The 13626-nt window shown below is 43.8% G+C and overlaps 1 protein-coding gene and 1 long non-coding RNA gene across 2 annotated transcripts in view; both read right to left on the bottom strand.

Annotated features, from left to right (window-relative positions):
- Window positions 1-2174: 2174 nt before the first annotated feature.
- On the bottom strand, window positions 2175-3648 carry LOC117457702 (uncharacterized). Its single transcript, XR_004553354.1, has 2 exons — window positions 3321-3648; window positions 2175-2560 (listed from the first exon to the last, which is right to left on the bottom strand). It is a non-coding gene; the product is annotated as an uncharacterized lncRNA (long non-coding RNA).
- Window positions 3649-3818: 170 nt separating this feature from the next.
- The window catches only part of LOC117457411 (spectrin beta chain, non-erythrocytic 4), a 150109-nt gene continuing 140301 nt past the window's right edge, over window positions 3819-13626 (bottom strand). Inside the window, 3 exon segments of the mRNA XM_034097494.2 lie at window positions 3819-5534; window positions 5702-5744; window positions 11205-11375. Of these exon segments, the coding sequence (XP_033953385.1) occupies window positions 5223-5534; window positions 5702-5744; window positions 11205-11375 (526 nt within the window). The 3' untranslated portion in view covers window positions 3819-5222.

Below are 13626 nucleotides of genomic sequence, written 5' to 3' on the forward strand. Positions count from 1 at the left end.
CGGCAGTTTAAACTGTATTTCCTCCGCACACTGAGCTCTGATTGGTCAGCAGGCGTGGTGCTTTCGCTGAGTTGATCTCTTATCCTGGAACCTATCCTGCTTCGGAGCACAGACTAGGTTCCAGGATAAGTCACCATGGAGATCTAGCCCGCTAAAAAGTGAACCAGCTTCGTAGGACCGGAAAGCCGGAGTTTTCCCTGAAGTTAAATCCTGCTTCGTAGTATACCCCCCTGGACTGCTTGCATTACTGCATGCATTATTAGGCAACAATACAAATAGACCTAACCTCAAATAATCACACTTTTACAATCACTTTCTCACTCTGCGGCCCTTCCTGGACCACAAAGGTCTCCAGGGCCCAGACCTCACTTATCTGCTTCACAAAAAGACACACACTTACATGATCTTTCAATATCACAATTTGTATTTATCAATTCAAAGAAAGGACTGTACAGAGCAAATGATTCGCCGTTGGTTCTGATCATTGTGTACATTATTACGTGTTCATTCATTCACCCTTGTGTCATGTTGTGTTCGCCCAGTGTGTAGCAGTGATTGCATAGTGGAGGCATGGGACTTGCAGACATGCAACCTCTTTGTCCTGTTAGTGTGGATCGTGTCCAGCCCAACCCACTGCAACACATCTTAACATAACAACGACACGGGGCACAGTTCCCAGTGTCACCATGGATACACTCATGTTCTTGTTTGTTTGACAGAAAAGACCTCTGAGAACATGTATTTACATCATCAGGTAGCTGTGGGGCAGGCAGGCAGAGAGGCAGCGGCGCTCTGGGGTCCTGGGGGGATATTCAGTCAGTACTGGATTCTTTCTGTCAGAATTTTATCTGGAATTATTTTAAGAAATAATTCTCTTAGTTTGGAGCACAGGACATGAGGAGTTTAGTGCAGAAAAGCGAGACAATCTGATGCTCCTTGAGTCTAATGATGCGGATCATTCTTTTGTAAGAAAATGGTGCATTTATTTATTTACATATCAACCCTCCAATAAAACCTCCATGTGTCCACATCATCCCCCACTCAACTGTTAGTTATTTAATCCATCGAATGTCCGAACTGAAGTCACCATTCCACCTTTGCTGCAGTCGCGTGGTTCAATATGCCAGCACTGATTGTCCTCAGGAACATACACAGAGCTAGATTAAAAAAATACATTCTACTTATAAAGGTACGGTTGATTGCTTTCACTGTAGTCTGAGCCCTATGAGTAGATATTGTGTATTTAGTCCAGGCAGTGTGTATCTCGAAGGTTACCATGTGTTTTGTGAGGACACTGGAGCAGCAGCCAATGAGAAGCCTGATGAGAATGTGAACGCGCAGCTGGAATAACATGTTACCAGAAGAATATTAACACATGAAGAATATGCCAGTGGATCTTCACAGCTGTTCAACAATAGGCATGAATCAGCTATGATACTAACAATAGTTTTCATAATCAATGAATGCAGTGATTATGTTGTTCATTAATCAGATTAACGTTAGAAAACAATAAGAAAAATCCCCATAGTCATCTCCATAAAGCCACAAGATACATTTTGAGTTTATAATGTTATAAAACAGATGAAAAAGCCTTAAATCTTCACGTTGCTAATTGCTATTTGTTTCAGCTGGAGGCCATTCAAGGTTATGCACCAAGTGTGAGCAGCACAAAAATAAACCCTACAATCAATTACAAAGCTGATCTGTTTCTATTAAAGACCTTCCTACTGAGATGACTGCACTTTACTGACTCTGACCCCCCCCACTGCCCCTCAGACCGGCAGCGTCCTCAGTACAGAGAACAAGTTGCATACAGTTTCAGTTCATTGCTACCATGGACATCATCATCATCATCATCATCATCATCATCATCATCATCATCATCATCAATTCTTCCATTACACACACTTCTACAGTCTTCATACATTGCTCCCATATGACACACACTGCGGTGTTCTGGTGATGCAACACAGACTGGAACTGTTCGTTGTCAGTCTCCCTGACAGCGTTTCCCTCGATATGAATTCTCCTCTTGCGTCTTCTTATGTCTGCTTTGATGACAAGTAGCTTGGGGCTGACATGCTGTGTTCAGAGAGCTGGACAAACACTGATCCGCACCCAGACTGAAAACAACAACATTTGAAAGTGAGGAAAGAAAACTATAAATACATGAATGATAAACCAAAGGTATTTTATTCATCATTTGATCTGGAGCGTGAACAGAACAGCAGACAGCAGGGCACCACCCGGACCCTCGGTGTTCACACTCCAACACATCATGGCTTCTGCTGTGGGAAACGGCTCCAATGAGGTCTTTGTAATGTTAGCTGTTAGCGGGTTAGCTGTACCCTACATGTTTTGTCCCGTGTGTTTCTACGGCAACAACGTGAGACTGTTTATCATGCTGATTCATAGTCGCCCAGCAGTGGACTGCACCGCCTCACTGTGGAACTCGTTCAGAAGTCACCTCCTTGTTACTCTGACCTTGTTGTGTCCAACATGCACGATGCAAATGGCTGCATTGATCTGCGGCACACCACGTGAGGATGCATAAAGGGTGCTGAAATGATGAGAGAAAGCAACAGTTCTCAAGACATGTTTTATGAAACCAGACAAAGAGGTCAGGACAGAATGTCAAATCCCAGAGGAGAACGTACACCCCTCAAATAAAGAGTAGTCAGATACAAAAGAAGAACATTGAGGCTTAACCTCAGAATGACACTTTGAAGAAACAACGAGAAACATTTCAAAATGGAAAATACTGACTTCTGATATAAATAGGAAATTGAAATTTGAAGTCCAACTAAATTCCTACTTTAAAAATGAATTCATTTGGAATATTGGTAATTATTTCTGGACTATTTAAATAATCAAAGAGGCTGGCTTCGCTCCTCCAGCAGTAGAGACAAAGTTACATCATGCAACCAAAATATTACGATAGAAATGTTCTCCTTTTTGGTTTGTGATTTATCTCCCAAAATAGGACCTGTGTTTTACAGCGCAGTAAAGTAGACTGCCACACTGCAGCTGCACTAACTAACTAATAAAACACAGTATCTGTGATATTGAAACATAATTGGAAATGGAATGGATTTTAAATGCTATCTGACACATATTTGACTAGGATGCTCGTACAAGGGCAGGAAGTGACTTAAGTTCCCCGCTGCATTTAGAAGTGTATGAGACTAGCTTCTCCCCTTCCCTCTCCACCCTTATGGCTTTGTGGTGACTTTATAGCAAGTCAGCAGGCTGCAAAGACAAGCTTCTATTGACAAGTGACTTCTCTCCAAGAAAAACATGCAATCTCACATCTTACTTACAATATGTGGTCAGTGTGATATCCTGCCTCTTCATCCACTACCCACTCTCACCTGGATCATTCTGATGGGATGCTGACCGTGACAGATTCATGACCTCTGGAACACCTTTATAGTTATATATCTGTGTGTGCGTGTGTGTGTGTGTGTGTGTGTGTGTGTGTCTGGAAGACTGAGGTGGCATCTGAGGGGACAAACATATGAACATGTGTAGCACACGGTAAGCACACGCTAACATAAATAACCTGAGAGCTATGGAGACCCTGGGAGCAGAGAGCAGCAATACACACACACACACACACACACACACACACACACACACACACACACACACACACACACACACACACACACACACACACACACACACACACACACACACACACACACACACACACACACACACACACACACACACACACACACACACACACACACACACACACACACACACACACACACACACACACACACACACACACACACACACACACACACACACACACACACACACACACACACACACACACACACTGAATACTACACACAAAACAAGTCATTTTGAATTCTGTACTTACAAAAAAGAGGTTTCGACACCTTAGTGTGAGTAAATCAAAGAGAATACCCAACGAGAGCTTTGATGCTATAAGACAATGGAAGAGTAGGCGACGCCCGGGTTCAGCCTCGCTCACTGAAAACATGCCAGGCGCAGATGTTGTGCTTATGACCAAAGCCAAACATGTCATTTATTGAAAAATGATCCTGATGCTAAAATCTAAATTTCATAAATGTATTAATGACATTTAGAGATATCAAAACATACACCTTGCAGTTTTACGTGTGTTTTTCACATGAACTCCACTGAATAAAGTGAATTGAAACATCACTTTGATGCATGAGGTCCCTGGGAGCATCACGTTAGGGATCTCTCTCTGATCACTGATCCAAGAACTGCAAGTTTTTCTTTTTATAGATATAGTATAGTGTTTATATCACAGGTTAATAACCATGTGATCTGCCTTAATGAGGACATCTTTAATCCTAAATGAGTCCAGTAGAACCAAAGGAAGCTCTCCGTTAGCACTCTATTGGCAGAATGTGTGGATGTATCTCTATGGCCCTCTGAGCAATGATTTCTGTTTTCTATCATTTCTTGTATTCATGCGACGGTTTCTTGTATGGTTTTGTAGTTTGTCATTCTGCTCGGCCATCTGCTCTTCTCTTGTCTTACATCACCATCCTCTCGGTCTCCTCCAATCAGCTGTGCTGATAGGCATCAAAGTCAAATCAGTGTCCCTTCTCAGTTCTTTAATGACCAGACCTCGAGACAAATTGGAAAGTGAACATAACAAAAATTCTCTAAGTTTGTTTGTCTGTAGAACATGATGGCATAATTTCATTCTGTTGCTATTTCCGAGGAGTAATAGGACATAGTGCAGGAGGTCTTGACTTACAGACAGATAGATAGAGTAAATAGGACAGACAGACAAGAAATACATACCGGTACAGCTCATCTCATAGAAAAAAACAAACGTGGAACAGAATGAGCTACGTGTTATCGCTCTCCCAGCAGTCAGTAACAGCCATGATGCGTGCGTCTCTCTAACGCTGCCCGGGGTTCAGTGGCTCTCTGCAGTTCTCTGAAACCTCCACCAGGGGGGGGGCGTAGTCGTCAGTGACTCTTCACAGAGACACAGAGGAAAAGAGAGAGAGAGAGACATGTCTCCTGCTCCTGTCCGTCCTATGAGTGAGCCTGGGTCAGTCCTTCTGTCCTGTGTGTCCCATCCAATCACAACTGCTGAGTTGACAGTGTTGGAGGCGGAGAGAAGGAGGGGGGCGTTCACTACCAGTCTAAGCCCCGCCTCCTTTCTGGAGTTCGTACGATTCAATCCCGGGCGTACCGGCTCACTTTTTCTTACCGGACTTTTCCGAGCGCTTTGCTTCCGACTTCCCGCCTCGCTCCGACCTCTCTGACCGCTCCCCCCTCTCCTTCTCCTTGTCTCTCTCTTTGTCCTTTTCAATATCCGCCGGCTCGATGCGGTCTCCCCGGTCCGAGCGCTCCCCCCCACGCTCTGACCGGTTGTCCGCCTTGCTGCCGTCGCGCCGCGTGCCCTCGTCGGTGGATGAGGTAGTTGGTTGGGGCTGACCCCATTTGGCAATCTCCTCGTGCTCCGTGATGCTGGCCGTGATGTTGCCCACCCAAACCTTGAGGTCGTCCTGCGGGGAGAGGGAGGTCACACATGTCAGCTGATTGATCTTTTATTGTTCCTGTTTCTGACTGGTGTCAAATACTGTAACTTCAGGACTTTAAGCATTTAAACATTTATGTGATTGATAAATCAAGTTCCCTTCTAAGATTTATTTAGAAGAAAAGAAAGGCTTACCTCATCTTTCGCATGAAACAAAAACTCACTGCCGTCCTTCGTTCTGCAAAGAGAGGAGATCAATTCAATTACAGTGTGTAATCTTTGGGGCCATAGATCTCGGCCTCCGTTAAGGATTGTATAGCTTCGTTTTAGTTTGTCTGTCTCTGTTTCCTGTTTTATTTTGAAAAGTGTTCCCCCTCCCGTTTTGTCTGATGCTGCTTATTGCGTTCACCTGGTGCCCTGTTGTCTCCTGCCCCCTCACCTGTGTCTTGTTGGTTTGAGTAGTCTGTGTGTATTTAGGCTCTGTTTTTCCTGTTTGTGTGTGTGAGGTCCTTGTGGCTGCTGACCAGAGATGGGGTCGTTACTAAAATAAAGTAATATATTACATATTACTTTAAAAAAAAGTAATATATTACACTACTTCGTTACTCTCTACATAAAGTAACTCGTTACTTTACTCGCAGGGCCGGCCCGCCCCTCCCACAGGAAGATCACGCAGACTGCGGCGCACCTACAGTGTAAGCGCGCCACAGTTTTGCCTCTGCGAGACTCCACTTGCACCCCCAGTTACTATTGCATTAAGGAAGACATAACAAGTCTTTCTTTGTATATGCTCTAAAATAGGCTACCAGCCAACCACAACAAGCTAACAGTCTGTGAAACGTCAAGACACTAATTAATGAAACCAGTTCAAGACGCATTATTCTTATCATTCTTTATGAGCGCAGTAACGGTAAGGTATCGAATTACTTATTTATTTAGTATTCCATAACTTAGTAACAGAGATGGTCAAACTAAAGTGGTAGAGACATGGCAGAATTTCTACAATGAAGCGGGACATTGAACTGTTCACCCGTGAGAGGGCGATCAACAAAAGAGAGCGAGCGGCCCGTTGAGGGAGTTTACAGATGAGAAGACTCAGCCATGTTTATGCAGCACTGCACGTGGAGATGTGGTCTCGCAGGTCGCGCAGATTACATAGGCCGACATGTATATAAACCTGCGGCGGAAACCCCTCTTGTCTGTCAGTGAGTGTGATTATTTTATAAAAGTAACGAAGTAACGCGTGTCGAGGCAATGTTAGTAACTGTAGTGTGATTACTGAATTATACGCGTTACACTACTCCGTTACCGACAAAAGTATGCGTTACTTTGTAACGCGTTACACCCAACTCTGCTGCTGACAGTGTTCAGGGAGGAGTCATATTGAGGCTGTGAATCATGTGCGCACGAGGAATAAATGCCCACACCGGGTTATATTTGAACTCTCTGCCTCCTTGCTTGGTCGGGCCGCTCAATTGTCAGCGTCACAAAACATGTTTGATGGATAACTTCGAAGGAGGATTTATTTGCGATGAAGATACCTACATTTTTTTTAGCATTTCACTTCCACAAAGTATGTAAGAATGGTCAAATCAAAGCTGTAAAGGGTGAGATAATCTGAGCTTTAGGCTGCCATATTACTCATCGATATGGTCCCGTTAAATGCCCCTTTCACATCAATGCGGTTCCAGGGCCGGTTCGGAGCTTGAGCCTGATAAGCACCGGTTTTTCCTGTTCACACCGCAGCGGAGCCGGTTCTTACCAAGCTCGAAAAATTGTCGCCTAGAAGGAAGAACCGCATACATCACGCTTACGTCGGAGGGGGGCAAGATTAACCTGAGCTAACAGTCTATGGCCAGTACGGCAAATAAAAGTTGTAACAAGCAGTAGCGCTGAGCAAAGTGACTATAGAACCAGGGGCGGCGGGTACTGTAGGCTAGAGAAGGCTAAGCCTTTGTCACTGCATCCTGGTAAAATTAAAATATAATGTATAATGTTTGTGTCTTTGACATTAGCGCTGCTATGCAGCCACCTGTAAACTGTACTACGAAGCCAGTTCAACAGACCCTGGATATGTTTGAGTTATTTTAACTAATACTAACAAACGAAATCTCGCTATGCAGTCCTACGACGCTGGTTATCAACTCGGTAAATCAACCCAGGGTTTCTCTGTCCAGCTGAGAGCGCGTTCAAGGGGCGGGGCTAGCAACATTTGACCAATCACAAACATGGACAAGCGTACTGACAGCGCAGCGTCATACTTCATTAATGAAAATGAAACTATAATATTAGACAAATATGAAAAAGTTAAACTTTAAAAATCCATGACTTAAACACTTTATCCAGGATAAAAGCAACATAGTTGCACCTGCAAGGTGAATACAGAACAGCTGGTTAAAAAATAAATAAACTACCGAGTGTTTGAATGCGTAGGCCTACAGGTTTATGATATCACTGCCTCATCTAAGACACGAGTGATGACTTAATAATTAAATAATTAACATAATTACATTTGAGTTGAGTGTTTTGTCAACTTAATGTGTTGCTTAAAATTTTTTTTTTGTTTCGGAAATTCTTTGTTGTGTGTTGCTGCCGGCCCGTCTCTCCCCCATTCTCATTGAGTATTTGACAAAGAGTGAAACAGCGCCCCTCTAGATGTTATGGTGAAACAGTAGATTGCACTCACTGTTGCGAGAGGAGGCTAGTCGAAATTGGCTTCCCTTGGTGAAAAAAAATGGAGGGGTTGACCAATCAGATGAGGCTCACGTCATGCCCCTGCCAACCTGTGATTGGTCGGGGCCATGCCAAGGGAAGCCAGAGGTGGCTGGCTTCCCTCAGAGCCATATAATAGATAATAATTCTCTCTATATGGCGCTGGCTTCCCTTGCCTCACAATCCAATCAAATCGCATCAACTTATTGTTGCAGTGACGCGTCCTAGACCCGGAAGTAAGCTGCGCTCGCATTCCCTCGACAAAAAAGCAATGGGATTTCTCCATAGGATTTTGGAAAATAGCTCGAAATAAGGTCTGTGGAAAACGAACCTGTTAGATAAATGCACATTTTGTTCAGCCGGATAATATCCACATGTCTCTACTTTTATCATTTTCGAATCATAGCAACTGAAGCAAGTGCAATTATGTAGGGTGGGGATTTGGAGTATTTAATCAAAAATAATTGTACTAAACTTCCGCTACAGCAGCAACAACAGATACAATCTGATGACAGGCCGATGCCCAAACTGGAGCTGTGTACAGCGAGGAACAAAGGAGCGAATCGGACGTAAAACGTTAAAGGTCTCCTGATGTAGTTTGTGAATGAATGCCGATTAGAGTTTGGGCTGGAGAGTGCGTGCGGCCCTGTCGGTTAGATAACAGGCGTGTGTAAGTCCTGCATCTGTATGATACAAATGTGTGTAAAATGATACTGGGTGCTGTAATCACTCATCTGGTTACGTTATTACATTGACCACCACACCCCCGCCCCGACCCAAAAGAAAAAACGTATTATTGGCTTCCCCTAATTTTTTCCCCACGCCACGCTACTGGAAATATATGATATTATATGATCGATGATGTGATATGAATGATAGGTCCGACACGTCGGCATCTTCCCTGCATACGGCAGATGTTCTGTATTTCCTTTATCCTGTAATATGACTTGATAGATTTAAACTCCGCACACTGAGCTCTGATTGGTCAGCAGGCGGTGCTTTCACTGAGAGTTGATCTCGGTTGATCTCTTATCTATTGACGCCGGAGGCGGGCAGCGTCAGGTAAAAAAATTGATTTAGCCTTCCCAAACCTGAGCCTCACGCGGCGCCTATGTGTAGAACGCAACCACACACTTATAGAAAAAACACACTTTATAAAGTCAGGCAACACTAACCAGGCTTCGTGTGATTCTGTTTATTTGTGCCTTACTTTGACCATCCGTTCGCTGTTATCCATCATTGTGGAGAGAGGCAGACGTGTTGTTTTGTATTATTGCAGCTATCAATACATGGGCTGCACAGGTTGTCGTGTCCGACTATCACAAGTAGAATCATAATAAAATACGCTGGTAAAATGTGCCTGTAGAAAACGGTTTATGCCACAATAGGATAGCAATAGCAAGTAGTCAGTTTAGCTTCGGTTGCTATGCCAACATCACCCATTTTATACCAGAGAAACTTTCATAACAGCATTGTGATGCCAAACAGCGTCAATTCAGACTGACACACATTCACTTAGGCTAAGGGGAACTGGGGATATGCATCAGCTGCTTGTGTGAGTCGGACAGTGAATACTTTACAGTAAATGCTGCAGAAACACATTAATAAACAATGAACCACGGCACTCTGGATAAGGTTGGAGAAGTCGTTACTTAATTTAATCTGGCTTCGTGTGATTAAAAGCAACACGATCATCGACCCGACGCAGTCCCCCATTGTTGTTGTTGTTGTTGTTGTTGTTGTGAACGCCGTTGGGGAGAAAATCAGCGACGTAAACGGTGACGTCATGGCGCAGCCGCGGCAGCACCAGCCTCTGGGCGGTGTGAACAAAACGGGGGCTGAAAAGAAAAACCGGTTCCGAACCAGAAAAGCTCTAGCACGGAGCTAACGGGAGCTGCGTTGGTGCGAAAGGGACAAAAGAGGCCTTATTATGTGTTTGTGGTTGTCCCTCTCCTGAGTGTGTTCCATGTTGTGCAAAGGCTACACTCCCTGTGTTCCCTCAAGAGGGGGGGTTTCTCCCACGCCTGAAACACCTCCATTGGACTCCTTTGTTTACTTCCGGAACATAGTGACATCACTGTGTAACACTGGCGATTCCATTGGCTAGCACTTCAACACATTGTACTTGATAGGCTAAGTGGCGGGACATTTCTAAGTGGTTGACGAATCACAACAGAGCCGGCCAGCTAACCAATCAGAGCAGACTGGGCTCTGGTTTCAGACACAAGATGCAAATATGAAGCAGAACATAAGCAGAATATTTCCTTTTTAAGTAACAGTTGGCATTCACACTGAACAATATCAAATTGAGAAACAGAAGTGCATTAAAGAAAACAAACTGTGGCTGAAAACCAGGCTCTACCAGTACCTCTCCCTATACTAAACGACGTAGCACATTTTAGTTAGACCAGACCAACAATTAGAAGACTAATGGACTATGCATAGGGCAGTTATGGTTAATCGTGTGCTAGGATGCTTATTAACGTTCTAAATTAAGCATTTAAGATTACTCAGTTTGTTAACTACATTTAAATTGTTGCATTTAAATTGAGCAGTTAGAAAAGTCAGTTTTCATATACTTTCATATACTACTCAAATACTATTACATATTCATATACACATATATAGAAGCATGTATGCTTTTTAGAAAATAGTAAAAACTACAATTTTCAGAATAGATTTAAATGTTTTCTAAATGCCTGACGATATGCATGATTTTACTCTGTACTGGCCTTGGGATGACAAACGGTGGTATAAATAGCTTTCAAGTGAGATATTCGTGTCCTTAAGGGTCTGAGTGTGTGCATTTTGGCCCACACTTTATAATAGACTTATTATAGGAGCTCAAGTTGAACTTCTAAAATCAGGAGAGGAATCCCCTTACTTTCATTTCTGCCATGTAAACAAAACAGAGCACAGCCGACAAAATTGAACAGGTTAAAATGTCGCCGGCGAGAAGGAGTACAACATGGTAGCAGCCCCTCACTTGAGCGTGAAGACGTTCTTCTTCTTCTTGTAGCCGTTGGTGACGTCGCAGTGGCAGTGGGACAGGTTGAGCAGCGGCTCGTTGTTGTAGGACGTGGCCATGTTCTTGGCGTCTTTGTAGAAACCCATCTCCCCTTCTTTCAGCACGCAGTACAGGTTGACCCAAGACCTGCTGTGGTGTGGGAAGGCGGGAGGGGTGAGGGGAGGGAGAGTGGAGGAGGGGGCGGTGGAGGGGGAGGTACGGGGAAGGTGGTGGTTGGGGGGAGATGGGAGGAGTCAGGAAGAACTGCAGAGTGGCTCTTGCTAAGCTAACACCTCACTCACCTGACCAGAGCAGACAGGTGGGCGGGTCGGACCGGCGCCAAGGAGGGAGGAGGAAACACACTGCTGAACAAACAGACCAATGGACGCACAGACGGACGAGGAGGTGGGGGGGTGGAGGGATGGGGAGGGGGCTACGTACACTGTGTGTGTCTCTGTGCGTGGGCTTATATATGACTTACCTTGGAGGAGAGGAGAGGAGCAGCCAGGAGCACCGAGGAGGGAGCAGAAGAGAGGGAGAGTTTGGTTAAATGGCATTTTGGCATTAACACCTTAAAGTCCGTCATGCGTCTTTAATCTCTTTGAGCGTGTTTACATGCACACACCCTTCCAGTTAATAAGCTCACACCCAGTTATACATATTCCTCAGAGCAAGCTGTCTGTGTGCAGCTTAATATCCCGATTTCAAAGAACCTACGGAAACTGAATTTAGCCTGAAGAAGAACAATGATGCATGTGATAAGGTGTCTAAGTTATTATAACTCACTTTATGATATTTGTTCTGCTATATGATAAACAATAACAAAATGTAAATGTACCATTTACCAAAAGTTCTATTCATTCACATACGGCCTTTAAGAACCAGATAGTTGAATGAAGATACATGTAATTAGTAGTTTACCTTCACTATATCACTTTTTAGCGTCATCTGAATACAAAACACTCACATTTTTTCTTTCCATCAATATTTTCAAGTTCAAGGTTCAAGGCTCTTTCTATGTGACGTTTGTCTTCCCCAGGCGACAGCTGACTATCGTGAGTGAACTGTGGTTAAATCTGTGGTCCTTAGTAAACACAACCTGGCTGCAGACGTCTCCCTATCCTGACTGACTGACTGCTGTCAGTGGAAGAAAGCAAGTTCATTTACTTTACTGAAGCGCCATCTTGAGCTATGTCACTTAAACGTACGTTCTGCTATCATTCTAACTATTCTAATCTTCTTCACTACATCTCAGAAGCAAATATTGTTTATTTTCTTAGATGTATTTGATACATTTAGTTATCAATTATACCAAATAGAATTAACAAGGGTATAATCAAAGTACAAATAAGAATCTATTGAAGTCAATTGGTAAATTCACAATATTGATGAACATATCAATGCATCACTAATTATAGTCCAATAATTACACTATTCTGATGTTCTTCTAGTGCGTATCCTTATTTGACGTACCACCCATCACACGTACCTAAGTTATTAATAAGTAACTCTTTGTTCTCCTGAATAACACCAGAATATTAACGTGCACATAAACATACTCAGTGCCTCGTCATGTAGCTATGTAACAGAGACAGGTTGAACCTCAACTCGTCCTCTCAAACTGACTGTACGTCCTCTCCTTCTCAGTGCTGATTGGAGGAAAAAGTTGTAGATCTTCTCCTCCAATCACAACTGAATAAAGAGCAAAGAGAGAGAATATACAATAAGCCAGACAAGGAGCTGTTTGCAGATTCACACGTGTCCAGATTGAAGCCATTCAGGATTACCTTGCCATGTACATTACAGGGCATGTACATACGCGACATTCATCCATAGAGTGGGCACGTGAGTGGGACTCATCACAGCTGGAGGGGATGAGCTTTAGCTGTGCGTGGTCAGCCCAGCCACTACAGAGCAGTGCAGAGGAACACTTTGCTGTGGGGTCTCTGGAGGAAGCAGGGCGGTCACCTGTGGAGGCCAGGTAGTGAGCGCGTGTGTGTGCGCAGACTACCAGACTGGGCACAAGGCAGTGTACGTACTCCATCAGAAGCTCCATGTACCTCTCCCCCTGGCATTCATGGCCAGCTGCTCAGTCTTTGTTCTGCGGGCTCGTGTTAGATTTGAAGGCATCGTAAGCTTCATGCATGATGTTTCACATGCGGTGAGATCTCTGTGGGTTGCTCTTCATGTAACTGTCGTCTTTACTTTCTGATCCTTATAATCAGAGATGACATACATCAAATAGCCTTTTATGAACACAACTTTAAGTCTGGAGGGTCTCCTGGGGTCACTATCAATAAGTCATAGGTAAAATCCTGCATGTTTTTTTTTACTTCATCAGGTAATTGCTGAATTGTGAAATACACCCAACCACTACAAGCACACAACATAGCTTTGCCAA

Source organism: Pseudochaenichthys georgianus, chromosome 13 (assembly GCF_902827115.2).
Source record: "Pseudochaenichthys georgianus chromosome 13, fPseGeo1.2, whole genome shotgun sequence".
NCBI lineage: Eukaryota > Metazoa > Chordata > Actinopteri > Perciformes > Channichthyidae > Pseudochaenichthys > Pseudochaenichthys georgianus.